Source organism: Botrytis cinerea, chromosome 14, assembly GCF_000143535.2.
Source record: "Botrytis cinerea B05.10 chromosome 14, complete sequence".
In the NCBI taxonomy this organism is placed as follows: Eukaryota; Fungi; Ascomycota; class Leotiomycetes; order Helotiales; family Sclerotiniaceae; genus Botrytis; species Botrytis cinerea.
The window spans coordinates 1,375,754-1,399,201 of record NC_037323.1 but is presented as its reverse complement, the minus strand read 5'-3'; the positions used below and the strand labels follow the sequence as shown (position 1 = coordinate 1,399,201).

General features: G+C 42.6%; 5 protein-coding genes across 5 annotated transcripts; 1 reads left to right on the top strand and 4 right to left on the bottom strand.

The window, feature by feature from the left end:
• Window positions 1-2,583: 2,583 nt before the first annotated feature.
• On the bottom strand, window positions 2,584-5,104 carry BCIN_14g03660 (hypothetical protein). The gene is made up of 3 exons (XM_024697184.1): window positions 5,002-5,104; window positions 4,555-4,879; window positions 2,584-4,441 (listed from the first exon to the last, which is right to left on the bottom strand). Exon 3 carries the CDS (start codon window positions 4,258-4,260, stop codon window positions 3,400-3,402), a length of 861 nt encoding a protein of 286 aa, XP_024552999.1. The 5' UTR covers window positions 4,261-4,441; window positions 4,555-4,879; window positions 5,002-5,104; the 3' UTR covers window positions 2,584-3,399.
• Window positions 5,105-6,400: 1,296 nt separating this feature from the next.
• Window positions 6,401-9,324, bottom strand: BCIN_14g03650 (hypothetical protein). The gene is made up of 3 exons (XM_024697183.1): window positions 7,468-9,324; window positions 7,115-7,324; window positions 6,401-7,057 (listed from the first exon to the last, which is right to left on the bottom strand). The coding sequence occupies exons 1-3, from the start codon at window positions 8,381-8,383 to the stop codon at window positions 6,600-6,602; spliced, it is 1,584 nt and encodes a 527-aa protein (XP_024552998.1). The 5' UTR covers window positions 8,384-9,324; the 3' UTR covers window positions 6,401-6,599.
• Window positions 9,325-11,514: 2,190 nt separating this feature from the next.
• On the top strand, window positions 11,515-12,817 carry BCIN_14g03640 (hypothetical protein). The gene has a single exon (XM_001549455.2). The coding sequence runs from the start codon at window positions 11,832-11,834 to the stop codon at window positions 12,675-12,677; it is 846 nt and encodes a 281-aa protein (XP_001549505.2). The 5' UTR covers window positions 11,515-11,831; the 3' UTR covers window positions 12,678-12,817.
• A 30-nt stretch (window positions 12,818-12,847) lies between these two features.
• Window positions 12,848-15,018, bottom strand: Bcypd1. Its single transcript, XM_024697182.1, has 4 exons — window positions 14,749-15,018; window positions 14,075-14,698; window positions 13,824-13,996; window positions 12,848-13,720 (listed from the first exon to the last, which is right to left on the bottom strand). The coding sequence occupies exons 2-4, from the start codon at window positions 14,219-14,221 to the stop codon at window positions 13,468-13,470; spliced, it is 573 nt and encodes a 190-aa protein (XP_024552997.1). The 5' UTR covers window positions 14,222-14,698; window positions 14,749-15,018; the 3' UTR covers window positions 12,848-13,467.
• Window positions 15,019-22,471: 7,453 nt separating this feature from the next.
• Window positions 22,472-23,414, bottom strand: BCIN_14g03610 (hypothetical protein). Its single transcript, XM_001549451.2, has 2 exons — window positions 23,204-23,414; window positions 22,472-23,093 (listed from the first exon to the last, which is right to left on the bottom strand). The coding sequence occupies exons 1-2, from the start codon at window positions 23,303-23,305 to the stop codon at window positions 22,668-22,670; spliced, it is 528 nt and encodes a 175-aa protein (XP_001549501.1). The 5' UTR covers window positions 23,306-23,414; the 3' UTR covers window positions 22,472-22,667.
• Window positions 23,415-23,448: the final 34 nt, after the last annotated feature.

Below are 23,448 nucleotides of genomic sequence, written 5' to 3'. Positions count from 1 at the left end.
GAACATTATCAAACAATCCGGTACATATAACTATACAACGCAATCTACGGAACACGAGCAATAAATACTATTATGGAAATTAGCTCAAGGCATGAAGGAATAACATATTTCATTTGAAAACTTCAAATATCCCAACAATCCAATTGTAGCATCAAAACCCCCGCTTGCTTCCTCGTCGCCCTCCATCCCACATACCAGAACACCATTTTCCAAAACATGAGCATCCACAATCCCGCTCACTGCATACACCTATATTATTCCTTTCACCTTCTATCTCTCTCCTCTTTCAACTTTGAATTCCCGAAAGATTACCGTTCCAGCTGCTACTTTTCTCCTGCGGTTTTCCCACGACCCCAGTCCAAAAAAGAAAAATAAACATACAACAGTAGGGATTCGCTGGTGGTCACCCACCCAACTACTAATCTACCGATCTGAGGCTTGTGTATGGCAGAGCGGACGGGATGCCCAATTCTCCTCAGTCTATGGTCGTATGTGACAGATGACAAGAAACATGTGATTATATTTAGCGTTGCTGCAAGCTGGGCATGTATTGGAGTGGATTTTGCTGAACAGATAAACTATTCATGGATTATTTATAAGTCAGAAGTCCAATGTGAAGATACAGCGGTTTGTACAAGGAAATAAGGAATATTCACATATAATCCAAGCACCCATATTTCATGTTACACACTCTTCGCAAACCTTTGCAGCTCCTCCTTCGTCACTCGGTAAATTTTACCTTCCAACCCCCTCTTTATCCTCATGTCTTTACAATCTGACCTAGCACCACAACACTTCATTCAAATTCTTTATCTCTGAATCCTCTTCAAAGATTGAAGAGCTTCTGAACATAGAGAGCTCCTATTCAGTCTACCAATCTAGACTACTAGATATACTGAATATAACAATCGTCTTCAAGCTAAAAACCCATCGTCAATAACTTATATATACTCTAAGCGATGATCAGCTTGCAGAGTGGGTAATCTACTCATCTGGTTACATAACCCACGAAGCATCTACAAACACTCCATACGGAGCTAGTCATATAATGAGATTTTCCAGCCAGAGAAACCCTCACCATAAAACCTCACAGAAACCTGACCTCAGATTGACTAATCCACAGCGAGTAACCTTATACTTCCAGCAGAAAACTCACTTATACAGAAAAGATTTCTGCAGTCCATACAAAATACAACACATACATATATTTCCCGACTAGCAAATTATCGGAATCGCCCACCTGCCAGATCATCAGCGTGCAAGTAAGAGCGCAAAATGGCGTATCAATATAGATCTGAGGAGTTGGAATAGTTTTAGGATAGAACACATGTTAGAGCTGGTTGGAGCAAGTATATAAGAAAGAAGAGATGATGATGTGAATATGAATGTGGATGATGGTATTGCTTAATAGTTGGAGGTGAAATGGTGTATAATGCAAGATAACGGTATCGATCGTAGGGTCGTTTTAGCGTTTGATACTTTTAAATATTATGGAGTGGGATGTTCTCAGAAAAGTAGGTTTCGGAACAACGACAGAGAATTAGGGCATCCACAGTTGAAGATGCACAGCAAGCAAAGATAACAAAGAGGCATAAGAGAAGAGAGACTGGGTTGAGATAACTCTCCACGTCCAAATAAATATCAAGTAGCTCCTCCCCCTCTCTCCCCTCGCTATGGTCTTCGCGCTTTAATCCTATTATGAGTATGATAATAGCTCATACATGATACATTTCACTCAATCATTCCACGTATTCCCTAGAATTCAATCAACAACATATCAACTATTCCTCTTCTCTGTAAACAGTACATACCACACTACCAGAGCTAATACCACACGAGATAAAACTTTATCACATCGACAGCTACGAGAATTGATCAACATGAAATGTGCTTATTGTGAAAATTATTGACATAAAAAAGGTAAACAACAAGAAACATAACCCATCTAAACCCATTCAACCTTCCATCGCTTCACCCAATTTCGCGCCCCTGATTAGTTCACCGAGCGCCGAGCACACGTAAACGAATGAGGCTGTGTATGATTCTCCACACACCCACACACACACTCAGAGCCCTATCGTCAAGACAAAGAGTATGATTGGAAGAAACCCTCATGTTACATTGCATGATGAAAGGTACCGCCATGAAAATTTAAAAGATCAACGTGCTTCTAGAAGGTCTGACGTGTGAAGTATGTGCATAAGGTTAAATTCGTGGCTGAGTTGAAACCCTAGATATGTAGGCTAGACTCGGGCAAAGAAGGCAACGCTGTAGTATTTTGTAAAGACATATGTGTTATTTCAGCTATCAAAAATGAGAATATAGAGCGAATGTAGAGCTCTGATGATTTTTAGACACGAGATCACTTAGTACTATTGTCATTTGTGAGAGTTGAATATGGCTAGGGAGCTCATAATTTGGGAGATTAGGACGGCTTCAAAATGTCCACTTCGGGTGGCATGATGACAAGGGCTTTCTCGCTAATATAGTGCGTAAGGCTGTCGATGTTCGCCTTACAGCATAAGCTTCTCCCAGAATACCTCACATGCATGGTTATTTGACGATCTAATCTACTCCAACGCATATATATGTTGAGTGGCTGGAATTCTGTCCCAAGTAGGGTATCCGAATGCACGATTTTCTGGACGCGCTCAATATATCTCAATCATCTGCCTAGTATATGACAAGATGACATCCGATCGAACCATCTTCCTGAAAATATGCCTTACCATTTACAGACACCGAAGAACGCTTGGAAAACCCTACCCATATATACACGATTGGCAAGGGACAAAAATTGCTGGTGAAGTACTAATTATTCATAACGACATTAACATAACTCATGAGTAGCGTTCTACGTCATCATATCCCAAACGTATTGCATATAAACAAATGCACCTCGGAGAAACAAACAAACAAACAAACAAACAGAAAAACATGTTCGGGTATAGAAATCGTTCAAGAGACTTTTCTTTTCGACCATGGTCCAGCATCGTGAAATACGAAAATCGTAAAAGAGACAAAACAAAACTCCCGATAAAACCCTAACGTTGCGCAATCAAAAAAAGATTATTGGTCGGTCCCACTCGGTGTCCTGTTGGGTTAAGTTTACCGTGCTTAGGCAACGAGCAGATACGCCCTGTCGAAGAGGCGAACGGGGAGGGCCTGTGTTCCTGCATCAAAGAGGGAGCCCGCATATAAATTCACTCATTCGGCGAGGGAGCATTTAAATAACACAGAGTACGGAGAATTCAAAACAACTGGAGAGATAAGTGGCAAAATTTGCCCTCCGCATAGCCACACACCGTTCGAGATTGTAAATATAAGGTCGCATAGGTTCCCAAATTTCCCTCGGGTTCAGAAGGACAGGTCTTCTGCGAGAGTGGCAAGCTAAAGAATTCAAGTGTATTCTGGATGCTCGATCGATACTGGCTTTTTGGAAAAAGTTGACCTCTGCCTTTCTTTCCCTTTGTGTGCATGACCTGAACGTTTGCGATGCCGTTCTTCCTTTTGCAAATCCCATGGAAGTTTGGACTCTCTTTCCCGCTTGAGTTTTGCTTCAGGTGTCTCAAACCCTTTTCGTACGAGACTCGCTACTGATGGACGTTCGGTATATTGTCCAGCCAAAGTGTAATCCTCCTCATTCATCAGATTGTTCTTCCGCATATATTCAATCACCGAGAAGTCTGGCCGAATGTTTGTTTTTCCATCAAGGAAATGACCACGGCTATGCATCATTCTATCCAACCAATTGCTACGCGAATCGTTGGTGTCTTCGAATTCTCTATCACAGAAGAGGCAGAGGCATTTCGATGGAGGAGGAAGGTCACTGAAATGCGTAAGGCTGTGCGTAAGCCAGTCATCGAAATCATCTGGATGGAATGTTACTCCACAATTTATCGATATGAATTCACACGGAAGGACAATAGCAGTGTTGATTCGGGAGATTTGAGGTATTGGGAGGTTCCACCCGGCTACAGGATTGGATTGTGTCGATTGTTGACTGGTAGCTGTCGTGTATGACCCTCGAGACTGCATACTAAACACACTTTCGTCGTTTTCGCTACAGGGCGATATTGTTGATGCGGGATCTTGGCTGAAAGTCGAGCATGTTGAGGCATCGTACGTTTGGTTTGCGAATTGTCGGGGAAGAGATGCTATATCAGTATGGCTTGTACGATGTGTGCTGGGGAGACCTGCGAAAGGGATTTCGGAGTCATTGAGGAAGCGGTCAATACGTGCATTATCGTACGTTGCCATCTTATACCGACGTTCGCAGATCAAGAGGTAAGCTTTGCAGCTGCACACTTTGATGATAATGATCGAGGTTCCGCAATATAAATGATGGATTTGATGGATAAGGTTGACAGTGAAGGGAAAGGCGGAGCGTCGATAAGATAAGAATAGGCTTGTCGATCACTGGGAACAAACGAATGGACCCCTAAATTATATGACGAGCGTCAGAATTGAGGACTCAAGACGATGACAACGACGAGATTCAAGAGTGATGGGAGTAACTTTGTATGTCCAAATAGCAATCCAACAAATACTGACCTGGAAATGAAAGTCTGATCTGATGCCGAGTTATTTCGAGGGGCAGTTATCCCTTGAGACAATTACGCTAGGTGTTGATAGATAATGTTTCGCAATATTTGCGGGGAAATTGGCTTCAACAAGCTCGAGAGAAGCTCTAATAAGGCGGCTAACCAACGGCGTGGAAGTTTTCTGGCTCCGTTTCTTCCCCGGATTTTGGCGCAAGAATCAACAATCAACAATCAACAACCAACAACCAACAGACAATCGAAGTATTGTTCTTATCGTTCGAGGCTTTGCGAGCACAGATGGGCCAGTGTCGTATCTTATTTGAAAACGTTCGTCACTGTGAAAAGAAGTAAGATATGGATGATGTTGGATCAAGCTGCTGACCACCGCAAAATCAATGGTTAGAGGGGACACAACGGATTAAAGAAGCAAGTCAAAATCTTGCTCCCACCCACTTACATATCTCTCTAGCAGGGAGGCTCAAAACTTCATAGACTCTGTCCGAGAAATCTTCTCCCCTTTCCGAGATTTCTGTCAACCGCTTCTTTTCTTCCACGCACTCTTACGGACAGGAAACAAATCGTTTCCAGCGAACCCATCACCCATTCGCCACTTCACGAGCGATGGTTCCATCGGCCCCAAACACGACCGCATAGCATCCACAATCCCAAGCTACAACACATCCGCATCCTACATTCCACGCTCGCATACAAGGATCCCATGGGTCTCGGGATCGTTACACATCGATCCTGTAAGCAAAATCGTGTGCACGCATACTCCGAATTCTCACCCCAACAAATGGATCATGCGAAGTTAGATTACTGGAGCGATGCGATGCGATGCGATGGCATGCAACGCATAGTTCTTGTATTTGCTGCGTGTAGCTACCCGACGATCCTAGAAATCTAGTGGTTCTTGAAAAGGGTAGCCATTGACCACTTCACCCACGCAACCCCACACCGCCTCTTGATGGCGCATTCATATTATGGGATGGACACAACTCCTACAAAAATCATGCGAATGAGGAGGTGAGAAGATATCATTTCCCAGAGACGCAAGATCATCAGACCACAATCACTTCAAACGAGCTACGGCAGCGCATTCTCAACATTCTGATTCGACATTTATGTATACTCGGTCAAGCGAGCATGGGTTTTGACCCATATTCCCACGGCAACTATTCCATACCCTCGTCATTTGCCCATCACTAAAGCCAACCGAGTTGAAGGAGTTCTGTCTAATGCTAACATAGTTTCTAGCTTCTACCTCGACTCAAAATACAAGAGACTTCTGCTGTGACATGGCTTTCTTACCACCACCGATACACGAACGCGCATAGAGTTCATACGTTATCGCCAAGATTTATTTGCAATGCACTCCCTTTCGAGGTAGAATACGACATCTGCAGTGCGTGCTGCAATCTCCCGATTGGGGTTTCGAGAGACAATGACAGCAGCCACATTGATGATGACCTGGTGCACTTCTCGGAACAAACACATAAATTCGGTATCAACATCATTGTCAATCATAAATCCAAAACGTTGACGCAAACATATACGCCATATGTAAAGTTGTGGGTAAAATCCAAGCACATACATTGAAAATTGGTTACCCTCGCATGGCTCGCTTTTCAACCCCGCACTTGCCAATGATTTCGACAGCTGCAAATTGCCTAGTAACAACAGAGCCTCATCAACCCCGCTTTCGGATTCGAGATATGATGGAATGTGGAGTTATTACTGGGTTACATGCGAAGACGAAGATCTTCGACGGTTAATCACGGTATCTGGTATCATGTGCGATCCTATATTGGGGTACACGTATACATGCACATGTATGTATGTTTGTTTGCTGGAATTGTCACAACTCTTCCAAGACATCTGTGGGATTTATTATCTGAAGATATAGCCCAGCCTATCACTCAAGACTCTCCATAACCGTTGCATGAAGACATGAGTCATATAGCGGCGTAGCAGAGATTAGTTCTCCACCCTCTTCCGTGGGTATTCTTTCATGTGCAATCGGTCATAAAGATATTACTTTTTCCTTAGCAGCTATCAATCAGGAGCGCAAAGCACCTTCATCTTCGTAACGATATTCACCAAATGGTTTCGCTCTCCATTTTCATCCCCTGCTTTCAAGATTCCAGGAAACGTTACGCAGCCGATTTCTCGCTCGTTTAAAGTATCTTCATCCTCTCCCCCAATATCTTCCATTCTCTCCTCGTCAAACATCGTTTGTTGATGTTCTTCAATTATGGGCATCATTATGCTAAAGACTGCCTTTTGAGCTCGCAATAATCGTGAAAGATCAATAGCAGCACTTATTATGGTTCTCAGCGACTGATCTCTAGCTTCAGTACTTTGGACATCAAATATCGGATCCAGCAAGCTATTGAGTTGCGCAACAACGGTATTGACAACAGCGGTGGTCTCTGATTTAAGCTTTTCAGGAGCTTCTTTCAACAGAATCCCAAGCGTTGTGGATCGCCATTGGTTCATTGCATCTTCGGGACCTTTGCATCTCGATCAGCTCTTTAAACTCCGACGAACAATCAAATGGCTTTTCTCACCATAAGAACCCAAAGTTATCTCCGTTCTTGCGATTTCCATGGCTTGTTGCTCTGGGAGACCGACAAAATATGCCTGGAAGATTTCAAACACTAATATACTAGACACAAGTGATTGTATGAAGTTAATTTTAGATGATGTTGCTAGATGCTGATACATGGGTACCCATTGCTCCAACTGTTGCCGTACTTCATCTGAAGCTTTTTCTAAATCTATTACAAGTCAGCTTAATTTAACACTTTACCTTACTACCACATTGTCAATAACAATACAATGTTCACATATTATCGCGCCCAACGAGCGCTCATGAAATTTCTTCCAACATAGCTGTGCCAAAATAAAGCTCCAAACCTACCAATTCTTCCCCTCCTAAAATTCGATATCACCCAATTCTGCAACGCATTCCCAATCCACTGCATCTTCTCCGCAACCACCTCATCCGTGACCTGTTCCCCTCCCACCCCACCGCGCCCACTACTACTCACCCACTCCTTCAACCCCCTCACCTGTCCCCTCAACGCCATAATCTCCTCATCCTTCCCCCTCATCTCTCCCATCGCATCATTATACGCTTCGCGAAACGCATCCCGATCCAACATCAATGCTCCAACACGACTCTGTACCTCTGCCGCACTGGGACAATTCGTATGCGCGGACCGGAGGAGTCGCAGCTGGGAATCAGTGGCGAGATAATTGGTGTGGAGGGTGGAATGGGCGGTTTGCAGAAGATGGAGGGTTTCGCGCGTGTGCAGGAGAGTGGTGGTTAGATTGTGGATTTGGGATTCGGGGGGGAGAGGTTCTTCTTCTTCTTCTTCTTCTTCTTCTTCTTCGGAGGCAGAGGTGGAGGTGTAGGGGAGATAGTCTTCGTTTTCGGAGTCGTGGCCGTGGGGAGAGGGTGTTTTGGAGCGTGAGCGCGATCGAGAATATGAATGTGGATGGAAATGAGTGGATGGGCTGGGAGTGTTACGTCTTTGAGGATCGGCGGCTGGATGTGTGGTCAATTGCGGATTGGGGTGAGAGAGTCGAACGCGTGGTGGTGCGGTTATTTCTGCCAAGGAAGATTGCGATTGCAATTGCGATTGAGATGTTGTAGAAGTAGAAGGGGGGGAATCGTATTCTCCGCTTGGTGGGTTTGTGTTTGTAGTCCTAGTCCCGGATCCAGATCCAGAGACAGAGATAGAAGGGGATGCAGCGCGATGCGCAAGCGAATGCGCAAGATCGATTCGAGAAGATGAGGGTTTTGGCGCGTGTTTCTTTTCTCTGCCGCTCATTTTTGCGGGGGGTTGTTGGAGAGGACGGAACCCTTTTTTTTATAGATGGATGGATGGATAGATAAATGATGAACGGATGAATGAAACTATGTGTACCTCGCGAATAGGTACAGTGTTATACAAATACGGAAATATTTCGCATGGAGTTTCAATTAGATATCTAGATCGGTAGCTAGATGGATGCCTGCCAGTATGAGAGCTGAGATGGCGAGGAAAGGTAGCTCCGTATATCGCGTAAGTATGAGTGTAAGTGGGATACTTCAATCTCTCTCTCTCTTTCGACCGAAAGCTAGTAAATTCGCAACAGATGAGATAGAAATGAAGAGGGCATATTGAGAATTGGATACCTGGGAGGTAGGTAGATAGATAGGCAAAGAACAACACCAAATCCAATAAATACCCTTTTTCTTCTCAGCAAACCTCGAGAAAATAAGATATCAGAAAATGCAATCTCTTCAAGAAAAGAAGAAGAGACTCTTCCAAAGGAAAGCAAAATAAAAACAAACAACCCAGCCAACCCAAATCAAACCATCAAAAAAGGAAATGCCGAAGTGAAATGAACCCTCCTACCTACCTTGCCCACGGAGCAAAGCGAAACAAATGGATATTCGCGTGGTGGAGAGAATTGCATTCGGATTGATAAAATGAAGGACGATGAGAGGTTCTTATTCTGCTGCCTGGAAGCATGAGATGCGACGAGGGACAGAAAGATGGATGGATGGATGGATGGATGGATGCATTAATTTCCTGGGTAGATGTAGGTAATCAATGGGATTACCGGTATGTGTTAAGCGCTAGGTGTGTGTGTGTGGATGGATGGATATGGATGGATATGGATGGATGGGTGGATGGATAATCAATCTCACCTGTGATGATCGATCTATTCATGAGTGAGGGGTTGACGGGAGATCTGCAGTGTGTGTAAGTTTTTTGTTTTTGTCTTGGGGTGGTGGGTGTGGGTGTGGGAGGGAAGGGAAGGGAAGGGAAGGCTTGCTATCGGATTTTGGTTATTGCGCGTTGTTGCGTCACGCGCTGGCTGGGACGGAAAAGAAAAATATATATATATATATATATAACATGTTTTATCACCGAGTGGATCATATCACCGAGTAGATCACTTTCACCTCAATTTACCATTTTAAACTTATATTATTCAATAATAATTGAATCAATTAATTAAAATTATTAAGAATCTAATAATCTAGAATCTATTATATTGTTTTGATAAATTCTTGAATTATAATCTGATTTTCCATATTTATTACAACATCTATTAAAAGATACTTCCTTAATAGGATTTCCCTTATTTTGATACTTATCGTGTTAAATCTGAATATCAATCTTTTACTGAGATAATATATCAAAAACCTTTTATCCAGTAAGTATTCCTTTTTGATGTAATTGAGTTTTTTTCGTGTGTCGATGTTTGCTTAATACTTCATTTGCTGTTCGAAGTATACGAATCTTTACATTTAAAAATGTATTCTTATAAGCTAATCTTTTTGTACTTTTAGCTAGAGTTAATATAGTTTCAAATATAGATGTAGGAAAGCTTAATTGATAACAAGTTATTCGAGATTTAATTAATATTGATTGAGAAAGAGCTTCAATTGGATTGCAAGGGGTTTGAAAGATCCATTGATTTAAATCGAAAAAGGGGGGGGTAGGTATACAAATTCGAATATCTAACTTCGAAAGTACAACTTCAAGGCTAAATGATATTAAACCTGTTTTTTGAAATCCTAATTTTATATTCTGAAAAGTAATTGATTCTTTGTATACAGCTTTAAAAGTTATAAAGAATTCAACCTTCGAGATATGATTGATATATGCTTTGATAAATTCATCAATTTGATTACTATATGAATATTTCAGATTACTAAAACAATTTATATCAAGTAATTGAATTAGATAATTTGAATGCGGTGGTAAATATAAATATATAATATCGTTCTTTTTATAGTATACTTAAAAAGCTTTTGATTTGTAGCTTTCATGCCTATCTAATATCAATATTCGATATTTGCTTTTTCTTCGATTCTTAATATATTTATTGAAATGTTTCAATCATTCTAAACCCGTTTCATTATTTATTTATTTATTAGATATAGATTTAATAACCTAATCCGTAGAAAAATCAGTTTCGATATACCAATTGAAAAGATGGACCTATCCTTGAATTACTAAAAATGAGAGTATAGTTTTACCCTCTCTATTATTATATATAATCGCTATAGTCTATTCTTTATTGCCTAATTATATTACTTTGTTTTTACCATTTCGTTTAGTATTAATTATTATTATTCCGAAGCATATTATATTTATTATAAAACCTATTTCGTCGAAATTGTAGAAATCGTAATCGAAAATATTATATTTCGCTTATATATTCAAAACTAATCGAAACTATTTCTTAATAAGTTTAGGATTTTTGTAGAGAGTCCTTTGAAAGTTATAAATATAACTAAAACACATCTTTAATTTGATTCGATGTTTTACAAATCGATACATCCAAAGCTTTTCAATACACTTTGTACCTCTCGATTTAAAAATATGATTCATTATATCTTCCATTATTCTAAATTTAAATGGAAATCCTTTTGAATCTATATCAAGTATATATTGAATAATCACTTCCTCTTTTAATTATATAAGATTATAACAATTCACTCGAATTTCAACGTGAAAAGTAAAACTATTCATTCTATAATTGAATATTATATATAGTAAATTATATAGCTTAGTAGTTTTTCGAATATTAAGTTTTTTGTCTTTTTGAATAACTTCAATAGCTAAAAGTATTCGAACTTCTTTATTATTCGATTACATTTCAATTGATTAATAAAATGCATATTGAAATAAGAGATCAATAATTGAAGTGAAAGTGATCCATTCGGTGATATGATCCACTCGGTGATAAAACATGTTATAACATACAATCCTGTCGAAATTCTATAGCAAATTCAAAACATGTTATTGTTATAGGTAATAAGTTGTAACCTTCAAACAACTATGCGATTTCCCATTCAACCCCCCAAAATATCGAGTGCGGATTTGAAAAAGGATTCTTGGAAATAGTACTGTGTGTGTGGCGCACTCATGTGCGTATATATGTATATATCTATCTACATGTGTGAAGAATGTGAGATTGCGGGGTTCCTATTATCATGCATCACATATTATTACACAGATACATACATAGTATGCCACACCAAAGTCGATCCAACCCCGGCCAAGATTTCCCACCATAATCAGCATCTTGGAAATCCGATCTTTTCAATTCCTTTTCCCATTCCTGTCCCCATTCCTGTCCCCATTCCCATCTCCATAACCACACTTATGGATTACGGGACAGAGGACAAACCAAGAGAATTCAAAATCTAATCTCTCCCTCTCCCGCTCCTGCTCCTGCTCCCCCCCCCCCCCCCCCCCCCCCCCAAAAAAAAACATGCCCCCTAAACCCCCCCGTCCCCGCTTAACACATTTCCTGTGCATCCCCCTCACCACCACCTCCTCGCACGCCCAACTCCAACACTCCCTCCACACCTTCAAAAAAGACGTCACCACGCCCCCCACCACAGAATACCCCGACCGGATTCCCATCCCCGAAGATGCCATCCGTCCGCTATCCACCCTACATCTCACCATCGGGGTCATGAGTCTCGAAAGCCCCGAGCGGATTCAAGGCGCCACTTCGATCTTAAACGGGATATTCTCCTCCCCCTCGATACCCACAGGGAAAGCACAAGAAGGGACCGAAGAAAGGGAAACAGAAACAGAAACAGACAAAAGAGAAATCCAACTCCCCAACATAACCCTCACTTCCCTCCACCCAATGCACCAACCCTGGTCTACATCCATTCTCTACACCTCGCCCCAGGATCCACACTCGCATCTCCAAACCTTCTGTCAATCCCTCAAAGACACCTTCACCACCGCCGGATTCATGCTTCCCGAAGAAAAAGGACGAGGCTTATTACTGCACGCTACGATTGTCAATACAATCTACGTTCGCGGCGTACGTCAGAATTCCGACACCGGCACGAGAGCTACAAGAACCGGGAATGCACGTGGGAATCAAGGAAGAGGCAGAGGAGGAAGTTCCTCGGGCCATGGAAAGCACAAAGCACGTCTCACGTTTGATGCACGGGATATCATTTCCAAGTATGCTGATTTCACATGGATGCGCGATGTACGGGTTGAGAAAGTGGCGATTTGTAGGATGGGGGCGAAGAAGGGGGATGGGGATGAGGAGTATGAGGTCGAGGCTGAGATCGAGGTATCTTGCATCTGAGTGGCTGGCTGCACTGAAAGCCCTAAATGTCAGTGTTTATGGAAAGCACTTGGATTGAAATCTAAAGCACTGGGTGTGGTGTGGAGGAATGAGGGAGCTAGGTATATCATGAAATAAGATCGTGGTACTTGTGCTCGGTAGATTCTGCGACAAGTGATCGTGCAAGAGAGTAAATACCACGTAGTATTGTCTTTGAAAAAGGTATCTGACTGAAGAAACGGGTGACCTCTCTCTTTCTACATCTTATCTTATATCCGCATCTCCAAATCACTTTTGATATGCAATGTACACCATCGTAAAATAATTGACAGGGTCTCGGAAGAATTGAACCTTCTGATTTGATGCATCTGTCGTGACTTCATGTGCTGAGTAACCATGAGATTAAATCTGGTAAACCATCACCTCGTCACCTCATCTAACTAAATTCCTCCTCGACCTCCGTCATCCATAGATAATCTTAAGGGGGAAAGGAGAAGCTAACATAAACAAATAAAAACATTTCCCTCATGTGAACCAATAAAAAGAAAACGAGGAAACCACCATAAGAAAACCATGTATGCCATTTCCAGACAACATAAAGTATGTGAATGCAATCCGAGACGCCTGAGCTATGGGGAGCTTTGTTTTGTAAGAGAAGTATACTGCTCGTGCGTGAACTTCAATGTCGTCACAAGAGCCCCGATAGGCAATACTTTTGGTTGCTTCTGCCACATCAGATATCCTCAAGCACGAGAACGATCTTCCATCATCGGGGGTTTTTTGAGGGGGTATGTGTGTGTACGGCCGTCCTTCAAGTGGCATAAAACTTCTTCAGGACCTTCTCAACCTCTTCGTACTCCTCCTTCACCGAAACCAACGTTTCCTTGATTCTCGCCAAACATTTCTCCTTGTCGGGTTCATCTGTTGTGCCAGCTTCATCTTTCTGCTGTCCATAGTGTTGAATCTTTTCACAACTGTCCTTGACCTTTGTCAATCCCAATGTTGCCGACGAGCCCTTCAAGAAATGCCCGAGCGAAGAAAGCGTTGCTAGATCTTTCTCCTCACTACATGTTGTCAGTACTTGCATTCATACCTGCGTCCGCAGATGCCCATCTCCATGAATATATTATACAAGTCGACAGAGACATGTATACGAGCCCCACTTACAGTGCATCATCCATTTTGACAAAGGTCTGCTCGGCCTGCTCAAAGAATCCAAAAACGATAGAACGACTGAACTCCCGCTCATCTTCGTCATCGTCCATCTCTAGAATTTGTTCGAATGTGGCCGAATCGATATTCTCTCCGAGATCTGGTAGACCAACGGACCCATCATCACTCTGTTTTGCGCTGAAGTCAGTTTAATTCGAATCAAAGTTGCAGCCTTGCTGTCAGGCAATGCGCAAAGAGGTGCTTACCCTTTCATCATCTTGTTCCTCGACTTCTTCTTTGGGTGGTGGAACAACAGGAACTGGCGATTTTTCTTTGATGGGTTCGGGTTTAGGTGTGACTGGTACTGTCTTTGGCGCTGGTACCGGAGTAGGAGTCGAAGTAGAGGAGGACATGGTGAGTATTAGTCTTATTGTGCGAACGACAAAAGTTGTCGCTCAACAGATCAAGAAATGGTGTGTAGCAATTTTTTTGTTGTAAAGTTGTTCAGTGAGTGGGTTTACTTGCTTCAGATCGCGATGGTGGGGTGGAAGGTCAAGGCAGGGTTGAAGGGAATAGAAGACGGGTAGAATATCTTCCCTTCGTCTAAATCTTGCTCGAAGTGGGGATGTGGAAGAATTCAAGGTCTGTAGGTAGACAGGCCGCTTTAATTGGTCATTGGCAATTCCTTTTCACTTCAAAGACATGAATGTGGATGGGGTGAGAAGAGGACTTCGTATGTATAAAAAGGTGTTTCTCGAATGTGAGTGGATGGGTGAATGTTAGTAGCGAGGTGAATAATGCTGATGGATGTGGGAAAATGGTCCCTCGGAAATTCTAATCCCCACAACAAAGCCCAATGTTGTGTTTATTGTTGTAAATGCTTGGAATCCCTGATATTGGTTGGGTATTGCTACAAATCTTGGAATTTAACAAATCATACCTGCGGACTGGGCACCCAGCTCGTGATGAGAGAGATTGGGCGAATATGCTTATATAGAGTTGTATCTTTCGAAGTCTGAATCACCATCCCATCTGCTTGTATTGGCGCACAAAACATATTGGTGCCCCGACATTGAATGTGTGATTAGATCTGACCAGACCAGACCAGACCAGACCAAACCAGACCCGTCAAACAAGGGAGAAAAAAAGATGAACCAGTTCCTACCTGTGACAGGCAGACTGGAAGTAATCATCTGTCTATCGGTCTATCTGTCTATCTGTCTATCGGTCTATCGGTCTAGCTTTGGTGTGTTTAGACTCTGGAGCACGGAGGATCCCATGGGGATATTGAATATTGGTTAACATCTGTCGGACGATTCATCCAAAGCTTTCGACTTGGTGGACTGTTCTTTTACAGTGAATTTCTTTTGTTCTTCCTTCCCTTCCCTTTCTTTCCCCTCTCTTCTGCTCTTTCCCGTCTTTCTTTCTTAAAGGAGTTACGGAGAGGGTACGTGCAAACGGTGCTCATGCCCCGAGGAGATCAGTATCAGGAAAGAAGGGGAGTTGAACAAGATGTTCCGGATCTCTCATTCCTAGAAGTGGATGGATGGAGGGGGAGGGATGGATGAGTGAGTGAATTTGGTGGGTGATAGTGGGGTTGCAGTATTTCTTCTGCGGCCCCCATTCTATTATTAAATTGATTGTATGATGTGGTATCTCTAGGTCAATGTAGCATGTAGCATGTAGCATAGCATGTAAGGTCCGTCTCTCCCAAGCCCTTTTGCTCTTGATGGTCACAGCATCCTGCCTCTTCGAATGTCTATCATGAGAACAACGGGAGCGAGGTTGTGGAATGGACGGTGACCCGTTGTTTCAAGTGTCACTGTGATTAATCATTATCCGATCCTTTGGTATATCTGGTAAGTGCGTGCGTAGTAGTAATCCGAACACTTCGTCCGCATCTCCTACCTGGCCAGGGATTGTTCTAGACTCCGCACCAATCGTCTGAATTTATTGCGATACGAGCATGCTAAAGTGCCAGAGAAGAACCTTACGAAGAATCTTTAAGGTTCATCCTTAGGAATGTTTCAGCTACACGCCAAAGAAAAGATCTCTTTCGGCAACATCCACCTTGGTACTCGGGAGACTCCACGACCAGAATTATTGTGGCGGGTGATGGATGAGGGATATGTGCTGGCGGGCCTTGAATGCTATCTCTCCTATCTGCCCCGGTAGGTAGCAAGATGATTACTCAGGCGTTTCTCGTCGGGTACGGTATTTATACACGTTGCTGCCAAAAAGGGCGACAGTATCTCGGTATGTTGTGGTTATATGAAAATTTATGAATCGTTTTTTCCTATTTTAGGCAGTGTTACCGTATTGATGTCCAACGATGACGAAATATTATGGAAGAAAACAAGGGTCGACGTCATTTTTCGCATGCTTACAAAGCTAAACCATCAAAGGCCATATTTGACCAATTAGGAAATTGAGGGCAGATGAGGAATTACTCCATTCGGATCCCTACACAAAGCCACACAGTCCATCGTCCATCGGACCTACCTACGGAGGCACATGCGATGTAGGTCCCTATCTGTCTCCCTACACATGGATTATGGACGGAAGACTGTTATTTCCATTTCCATTTCCATCTCCATCATCTCATGTGATCCGACATGAGCTGATAGGTCTTGGCAAATCAAAATCACTCTCATCCTCGCCTCGTGCGGTGCGTGTGTTGTCAAAGAAAAAGCAAGTTTTTAGCCTTCCCATCTGATCCTCCCCCCTTATCACATTATCGCACATTGTCTTCAAAAACGGCATCTTCCCTTTGCCCATCTCGTCTCCTACGGTTTGGTATCACCTGGATCCCTCATCAACTGTAACGAATCATTCTACTCACACGATCCATTATCAAAACACGAGGGTTTGAGTCAACAGTTCTAGCATCTAGATTCTCTTAGATTCTCTCGGGGCTTGATAAATCAGTTCATCAGACCTTACAAGACCTTACACAATTGTCCATGCATTCATTTGATTACACGGATATGGGTCATTGCGTGCAATGGCATCATTTCCCGGCCATGTGGTCCTAGAGTCATACAACGTCTCCGAAAGACTGCAAAATTCGAATTCCAGTTGTACCTACATACATACACCAAGCTAAAGATAAGACTCAAATGTTTAAAGAAGGGAGGTAGATTGCACGAGTGCTACCCAAAAACTTCCCAAAACAAGACGGGCGTTTTTTGGTCATCGGTATTACTACCTATGAATACGGTGTGATATCATTCGCTGCAACACATACTTTCACTTAATCCGTTTATGTAGTTTCTTCTGCTCTTCCTATCATCTCCTACGCATTAAGTCATCCTGCAAAGCGCTCACCCGGTTGCTCCGAACCATTATGGCAGCCAGATTTTAAATTCTGAGGTGTGGCGATGCCAGATTAGGAACAATTTGCAACTCTTGCCCTCCTCTCTCGCCAATTGTTGCTTTTGAATTGGAGTGGGATCGAAGATGAGTTTCTTCACACATAAACAACCTCATCCCGAGCATATGAATTGGAAGCGTCCGATCTGTAAGAAGCATGTGCCGTGTTACCGAGGTGTCATCCGAGCAATGTTTGAGGCTCTCGATTTTGGATTTACACCATAAGTTTCCCGATAGTTGATATGGTCATTTTACAAATCATGCAAATCGCTGGAAGTTTCAACCCCAAAATTTCAGGCACACGGGGGAATCGTATCTGCACGCAGACAGAGAATCATTTCCATATTTGGAAATGGCGAATGAGGCCTATACTATCAAGCCAACAAATCGCGAATCTCACAGGAGATATCTAGATGGCATCAACTATATGCCTGTTTTGTGCTTAAAGTCTCTGGGAAGATACTCATTGCCACTCATTGAAGGAGGACTACCGGTAATGTTCCAGCCGGGACCTTGCCCCTTTCTTAATGAGAAGACAAAGTGGAGCTGCTTTACAATTTTACAACAGATATGTCCTGCTCTGAGTTGTGAAATTTGTTCCCTCTTCACTCATCCATGAGGTATACAGAGTTTAAACAACTAGACATTCAGCTGCCATCAGTGGGGGATCTTATTTTCCGAGATTTTTTGATTCTTGAGTTGAGGATCACAACATTTCCTAAACTTTGGTATGGGCTGTTTCGAATGGTTCAGGAGTCACCAAAATTTAAGTCTATATATGCCTAGCCCTCATGCATGAGGCTATGCCAGACACTGCTCAGCCTCATATACACGACCTGGAGATTGACACCATCGTATCAAATCATCACATTATACCTCCACCTGAAAGTATACAAATCACCAATGAGCGCCGAGGCTGAATACTGTGACATAGAGGACATCGTATCAATTCTCAACCGGGTAAGTGTTCGCCCAAATTTTTAGATAAAGCTCGTCGTAGTCACTACTTAGATGCAACGTTTCCGGCACACGCCTCTTCCGCATTTTGAAGACACAACTAACCCCACAAGCGCAGCTCGATTTTACCCCTTCAGACGAACATCCGCATTAGCAACTGATATAAACCTTATGGGGAACAGTGAAGCGTAAGCTTGAAGCTCAGCTCCGTAATGATGTGTGTATTGTCGCCACTCTCAGCCATACAAAGGAAAAACTTACAAGCCTGAGTAAACGCAGCCACGATGATAAATTTCAGTGTTATACCGCTCGCAAGCGAAAGGCGCAACATAAAAAGCATCATATCTCGTATCAAAATAAGACGAGCCATTGCCTTGAATGTATTTTGACACCAAGTTGTGGCGAGATATGCTCTCCATGTAACATCAAAGTTTCCTGGTTCGAATTATGCGACCGATAACCTCCACATTCAGTCCAGTCCATCATTCACAACGACTATTCAGTGAACTCAAGCCTGTTATATACAACAGCCCGTTTATGCGGCTCAATATGCTGAGATACAGAAACAAAACTCGAATTGCCATGTGTGGTGAGGAGTTTGGCATGGTGAAGTCATCATATCAATCTACTCCACGGTCGTCCTAGAAAGATTCAAAGGAGTCTAAACAGCAGATGCTATCAACACCCTCAAAAGAAAACTATCAGATACATCAGCCTATTTCACCGTGGGCTCTATGGGTGCAAGTGGGTCGCTTCTCCAACATCCACCTCACTTCAATCCTTCTCTCATCCGAACTCATCGGCGCACAGGCTCGCTAGCTCATTTGTCAATGACATACTACAATACATTCACTACCTCGCTTTCGAATATATACCATGATAACACAATGACTTTCGCCATAACGAAGGCACCCGCCAAAACCCCTCCATGCCTTAATGGTATGCGACTCGACTCGACTTCCGACAAAAAAAACGAACAAGGAAATGCATAAACCTATGCAATATCGCCAAAATCAGCGCCAAAGTCGACCCAATAAATTATAAACCCAAAAATAATTTATAAAAAAATATAAAATTAGCTAAGGGTTTATTTCTTCGGGGCTGGTACCCCACCGCGGCCAACCATGGATCCTCTTGTTGGATAAACCCTATTAGCAACCGAAGTAGTCAGCTTCGGTAAAGATGTAGCCACTCATGTAGTCATGAGTGGTGAACTTTTTGCATTCTTTTATGTTGGATATCTATTGAAAATGGGTGTGTAGGCTGATAGGCGTCCTGCATTGTAGCGCAAGGTAGGTTGAAGTTTATATGCGTGCTTTTTTCATTTCATGAAAGTGTCAGTTAGTGTTCTGGGTTTTTGTCCTGTTTGAAATTGACTAGTAGTTTGTGGTGTGATGGATATATCTTGATATTATGCATGCAAAAATGATTTTCAATTGCGGTAGGTAGGACGGACGAGCGGGCTTTCAATGTTTTGCATTTTTGTGTTGTGGTATGAGATGCATTTTTCTGGGATAGTAGGGCTTGTGCAACTCGGATTTCAGATGGATGAGTTACGTTGTCCTGAGTATGGAGAGAGCGACTGCGATGAGAGAATAGAAATTAAGTGTGAGAGTTGCATTAGCTCGCTGATCTATTATTATTCTCTCCTGTATGATATGGATAAATATACTTTATTACCTGCGTAACAACGCATTGATCTTCCAAATATCTCATGCCTTCGTTATCTGAATATGATTCTATTAGAATGAAATTGCTATTATGTTCGGATTAGAACTGTGTAATGAGCACTTGTCCATGCTCGGATATTGTAGTTGAGAAGTGAATAGATGATGAAATGGATGTGAAATTTATTATCTACGGGGTATCTAGGTAGGTAGCTGTGTGTGGGAGATCTTATGAAATATTCTCTCAAGACTCGTTCATTCATTCTAGTTATTCTATCTAGGTGATTGATGGAGTGGAATCATGGAACTTTGTAGGAGAAGAGTAACTTTTTTATAACGTAACGTATGGGGAACTCGGACATATGGGGAACTCGGACACTTTTTCAATTATTCTACACGCGATCTTGTTCTACGAGCCACACAATCCTCCAATTCCAATTCCGAATCACTTGAACTATTCTCTAGCTCTTCTTCTTCAATCTCTTCTTCTGATTCTTCAATTGGGCGTTTGCGTGGCCGTCCTCGTGGCTTTTTCTCCTTCGGTTTTTCCTCCGCCTCACGTACCATTTTCAATACTTCCTTAGTACTAAAGACAAATTGACCTTGTAATTTGACTCTTTTGCCTTTAGTTCTCTTCTTTCGAGTCTCAATTACCTCCTGAGCATCAGAGAGCTGTTTCCGAAGTAGGGCTATCTCAGCATTTTGAGATTCTACAAGCCTAGTCATTCTCTTGGCATATCGACGAGTTGGCGATGCAGGAGAACCACTGCTTGCTAGAGCTGTATTAAAGATCTGATTTGCTTGCCTTAGTTCTGTTCCATCTGGAGGAGAACTCCTGAGTATAGACAAGTCTAGGTCTTGATTGGGGGTTCTCATTTGTGGAGTAGAAGGTTGCTGGGAGGAGTTAAATGGTAATGAATCGAGTACTTTTCGTGGGGCAAAAGGTACTAAACCAGCTCCTCTCCAGCCAGCTTTAATATTAGAAGAATTCAATGCTTTTTTTCTGATATTTTGAAAGAGTTCTACCCATTCAGCTCTTTGGATTCGCTTTACACCAGCTCGAGAATATCGATCGACCTCTAAAGCATGATATCGTTTCATTGGCCCATACACCGCAATATCAAGTGGCTGAAGCAAGTGAGAGCAATGAGGAGGTAATATAAGTAAATCGATATCATTATCTATACAGAAAGCAATAAAGCTACCTGTAATATGGCTTGAATGGCCATCCATGATCAAAAGTCGAGGTCGGTCACCTGACACTTTCTTGGATTCTGGTTCGAAAACCCTTTTTAACCATTCTAATCCATGGCTATTTGAGGTCCATCCATTTGTACTAGTAGAGAACTGCCAGCTTTGAGGTGTGTCCTTTGGAATCCATGCAGAATTCGTATTCTGAGCCTTGAAAATGACCATAGGTGATAGAGCATTTCCAGCTGCATTGATACATTCAAATGCAGTTATCCATTCTTGCTTGCCAGCTGTAACTTTCCAATTCGACTTCTGAGTAGAATCGACTATAATGCGCGTACTTTGAGTACTTCCAACTCCAAATCCGGTTTCATCCATATTATACATATCATCTAATTCATACTTTCGCTCAATGAGACGCGTGCGAAACGCGTCAAACCAAGCCTGAATATTCTCCGGAGTTGCTTCTTTAGCCCGATTAGACTCTAATTGACGTGAATAGCATGTTTTAAGTTCTGGATGTCGTTTTTGGAATCTATAGATCCATTCGTGGCCTATAGGTGGAATTTCTGTCGAGGTAGGATTTCGAGATGACGCGACCCGAACGCGTCGAAGACGAATTTCGTCGGCCATTTCCTTCACCAACATAGGTGTAGCAGGGAATCCAGTGATGGTAAGTCGTGAAATCCATCGTACAAGAGTATTTTCTTCTGCGTTTGAAAGAATTTGAGCCATTTCGTGGGTTTGGGAACGTGTTTTCTTCCCAGCCAGCCTATCAGCTAGGGTAGACTTAGGGACTTCAAAATGCTCTGCAGCCTTTCTAATTGATTTAAATTCTTTCAATTGAAGTGAAATTATAGCCTTTTGAAGCTTCTCTTCAATTTGAGCAGATGTAGAAGGTGATTGGGTATGCATAATAAAAGTTATTGCGGTTTCAAGTTGGTGATGGGCTAAAAGTGTCCGAGTTCCCCATATGTCCGAGTTCCCCATACGTTACGTTATTTGATTTTTTTTTTTTTTTTTTTTTTCATATTTTATGGATTGGTATTTGAGTGGGAGAGTCTGTGTGGGAGAGAGGGGAGATTAGAGAGAGGATTTTTGTGTGTAGTTTTATAAATCGATAGATAGATAGATAGGCATGATCTGATATTATCAGATAATGCTTTCGAGTTTTCATTTTCTTCATCATCGATGTCGATGATGAATCGCATTTAGAAGGAGAAATGCGGATGCGGAGAGAGGAATACAAAGTATTACGCAATTGTGTGGTGGGTAGGGAGTGGGAGAGGTGGAGGGGAAAATTTAGGGTTGAGAGGATTGGATTAGGTTGGGGGTTTTGCATGTATATATGTATATATATAGCTGGTAGGGTTTTCCTTGGTTTGTTGAGAGGATTGACTGTTGACTGACCAACTGGCAAATATGACAAGCATGCGTTTATAAACCATGACATCTCACGTATGCAAGAAAGAAATTTGTTTGATGATTTCCTATTGAGACGATGTGAAAACCATGCAATTTCATTCATTTATTCGTTTCTTCGTAATGTACAATCCGTCGGCGGATATTTGATCCCAATAAAACCTAGTACCGATCCTAAGCCATGCATGCATCCATCCATCCATCTCACTGGGTATCTCTAAACATTAATTTCCCTCCCATCCACACACGCCTACTTGTTCTGTCTCTCCAACTCACTCTCCACACCCCTCTGCTGCGTCTTCCCGGCATCATGCTGATCCCTCCTCTCCTCCTCCTTCTCCCTGTCACCCACAATCCCGGCAACCGCACCCCCCACACTACCCTGCACTCTATTCTTGACCCCACTACCCAAATCATTCAATTGTCCCTGAGCCTCCTGGCCTCTCCCCGCAGCATTCTGTTCGCGACCATCCTTCTTCATCTCCTCGCTTCCGAGGATTCCCCCCACGAATTCCTTGCCCGATCCGACCGTTTGATTCCAGGATCCTTCTTGGCGCGCGGGATCGTTCTTGGTTACGGCGCCCGAGGAGGAGGCGCTGAAACCGCCGGCGGAGATTCCGGCGTGTGAGGCGTCGTGTTTGAGGGCTGCTTCGTCGTGTTTTTGGGCGGCGGCGTGCTAGGGGGTTGGGGGTTAGTATGGTGGTTTGTATTTTTTGGGGGGGGGAGAGGGGGGATATGGAAATGAGGGAGAGAGGAAAGAAGCGAAAGGGGAGAGGGGAAACATACCTTATCAGCAGGGTTACCGGTGATAGAACCAAGCGCCGATTGAGCTGCGCCAGAAGCAGAATCAAGGTATGATTGGAGAGTGGAAGTATTCTTGTCAGACATTTTTGCGATGAGTTTTCAGTTTGGTTTGCTGTTCGTTTGCGATTTTGCTTTGCTTTGCTTATGGAGTTGTGAAGTTATGAGTTTGTGATTTTGTTTGTGAGTTTGTTGCTGATGGAGAGTTGAGGGAGGTTCTTTGAGCTTAT

Bases quoted from the DNA above. Each gene is read 5' to 3' on its own strand.
- BCIN_14g03660 (XM_024697184.1), bottom strand. From the start codon at position 4,260: ATGGCAACGTACGATAATGCACGTATTGACCGCTTCCTCAATGACTCC.
- BCIN_14g03650 (XM_024697183.1), bottom strand. From the start codon at position 8,383: ATGAGCGGCAGAGAAAAGAAACACGCGCCAAAACCCTCATCTTCTCGA. The intron at 7,325-7,467 runs GTAGGTTTGGAG...GACTTGTAATAG, and splicing joins TTTTAGGAGGGGAAGAATTG to ATTTAGAAAAAGCTTCAGAT. The intron at 7,058-7,114 runs GTGAGAAAAGCC...CGAGATGCAAAG, and splicing joins GATAACTTTGGGTTCTTATG to GTCCCGAAGATGCAATGAAC.
- BCIN_14g03640 (XM_001549455.2), top strand. From the start codon at position 11,832: ATGCCCCCTAAACCCCCCCGTCCCCGCTTAACACATTTCCTGTGCATC.
- Bcypd1 (XM_024697182.1), bottom strand. From the start codon at position 14,221: ATGTCCTCCTCTACTTCGACTCCTACTCCGGTACCAGCGCCAAAGACA. The intron at 13,997-14,074 runs GTAAGCACCTCT...AGCGCAAAACAG, and splicing joins AGGAACAAGATGATGAAAGG to AGTGATGATGGGTCCGTTGG. The intron at 13,721-13,823 runs GTAAGTGGGGCT...GACAACATGTAG, and splicing joins GTCAAAATGGATGATGCACT to TGAGGAGAAAGATCTAGCAA.
- BCIN_14g03610 (XM_001549451.2), bottom strand. From the start codon at position 23,305: ATGTCTGACAAGAATACTTCCACTCTCCAATCATACCTTGATTCTGCT. The intron at 23,094-23,203 runs GTATGTTTCCCC...CCAACCCCCTAG, and splicing joins CCGGTAACCCTGCTGATAAG to CACGCCGCCGCCCAAAAACA.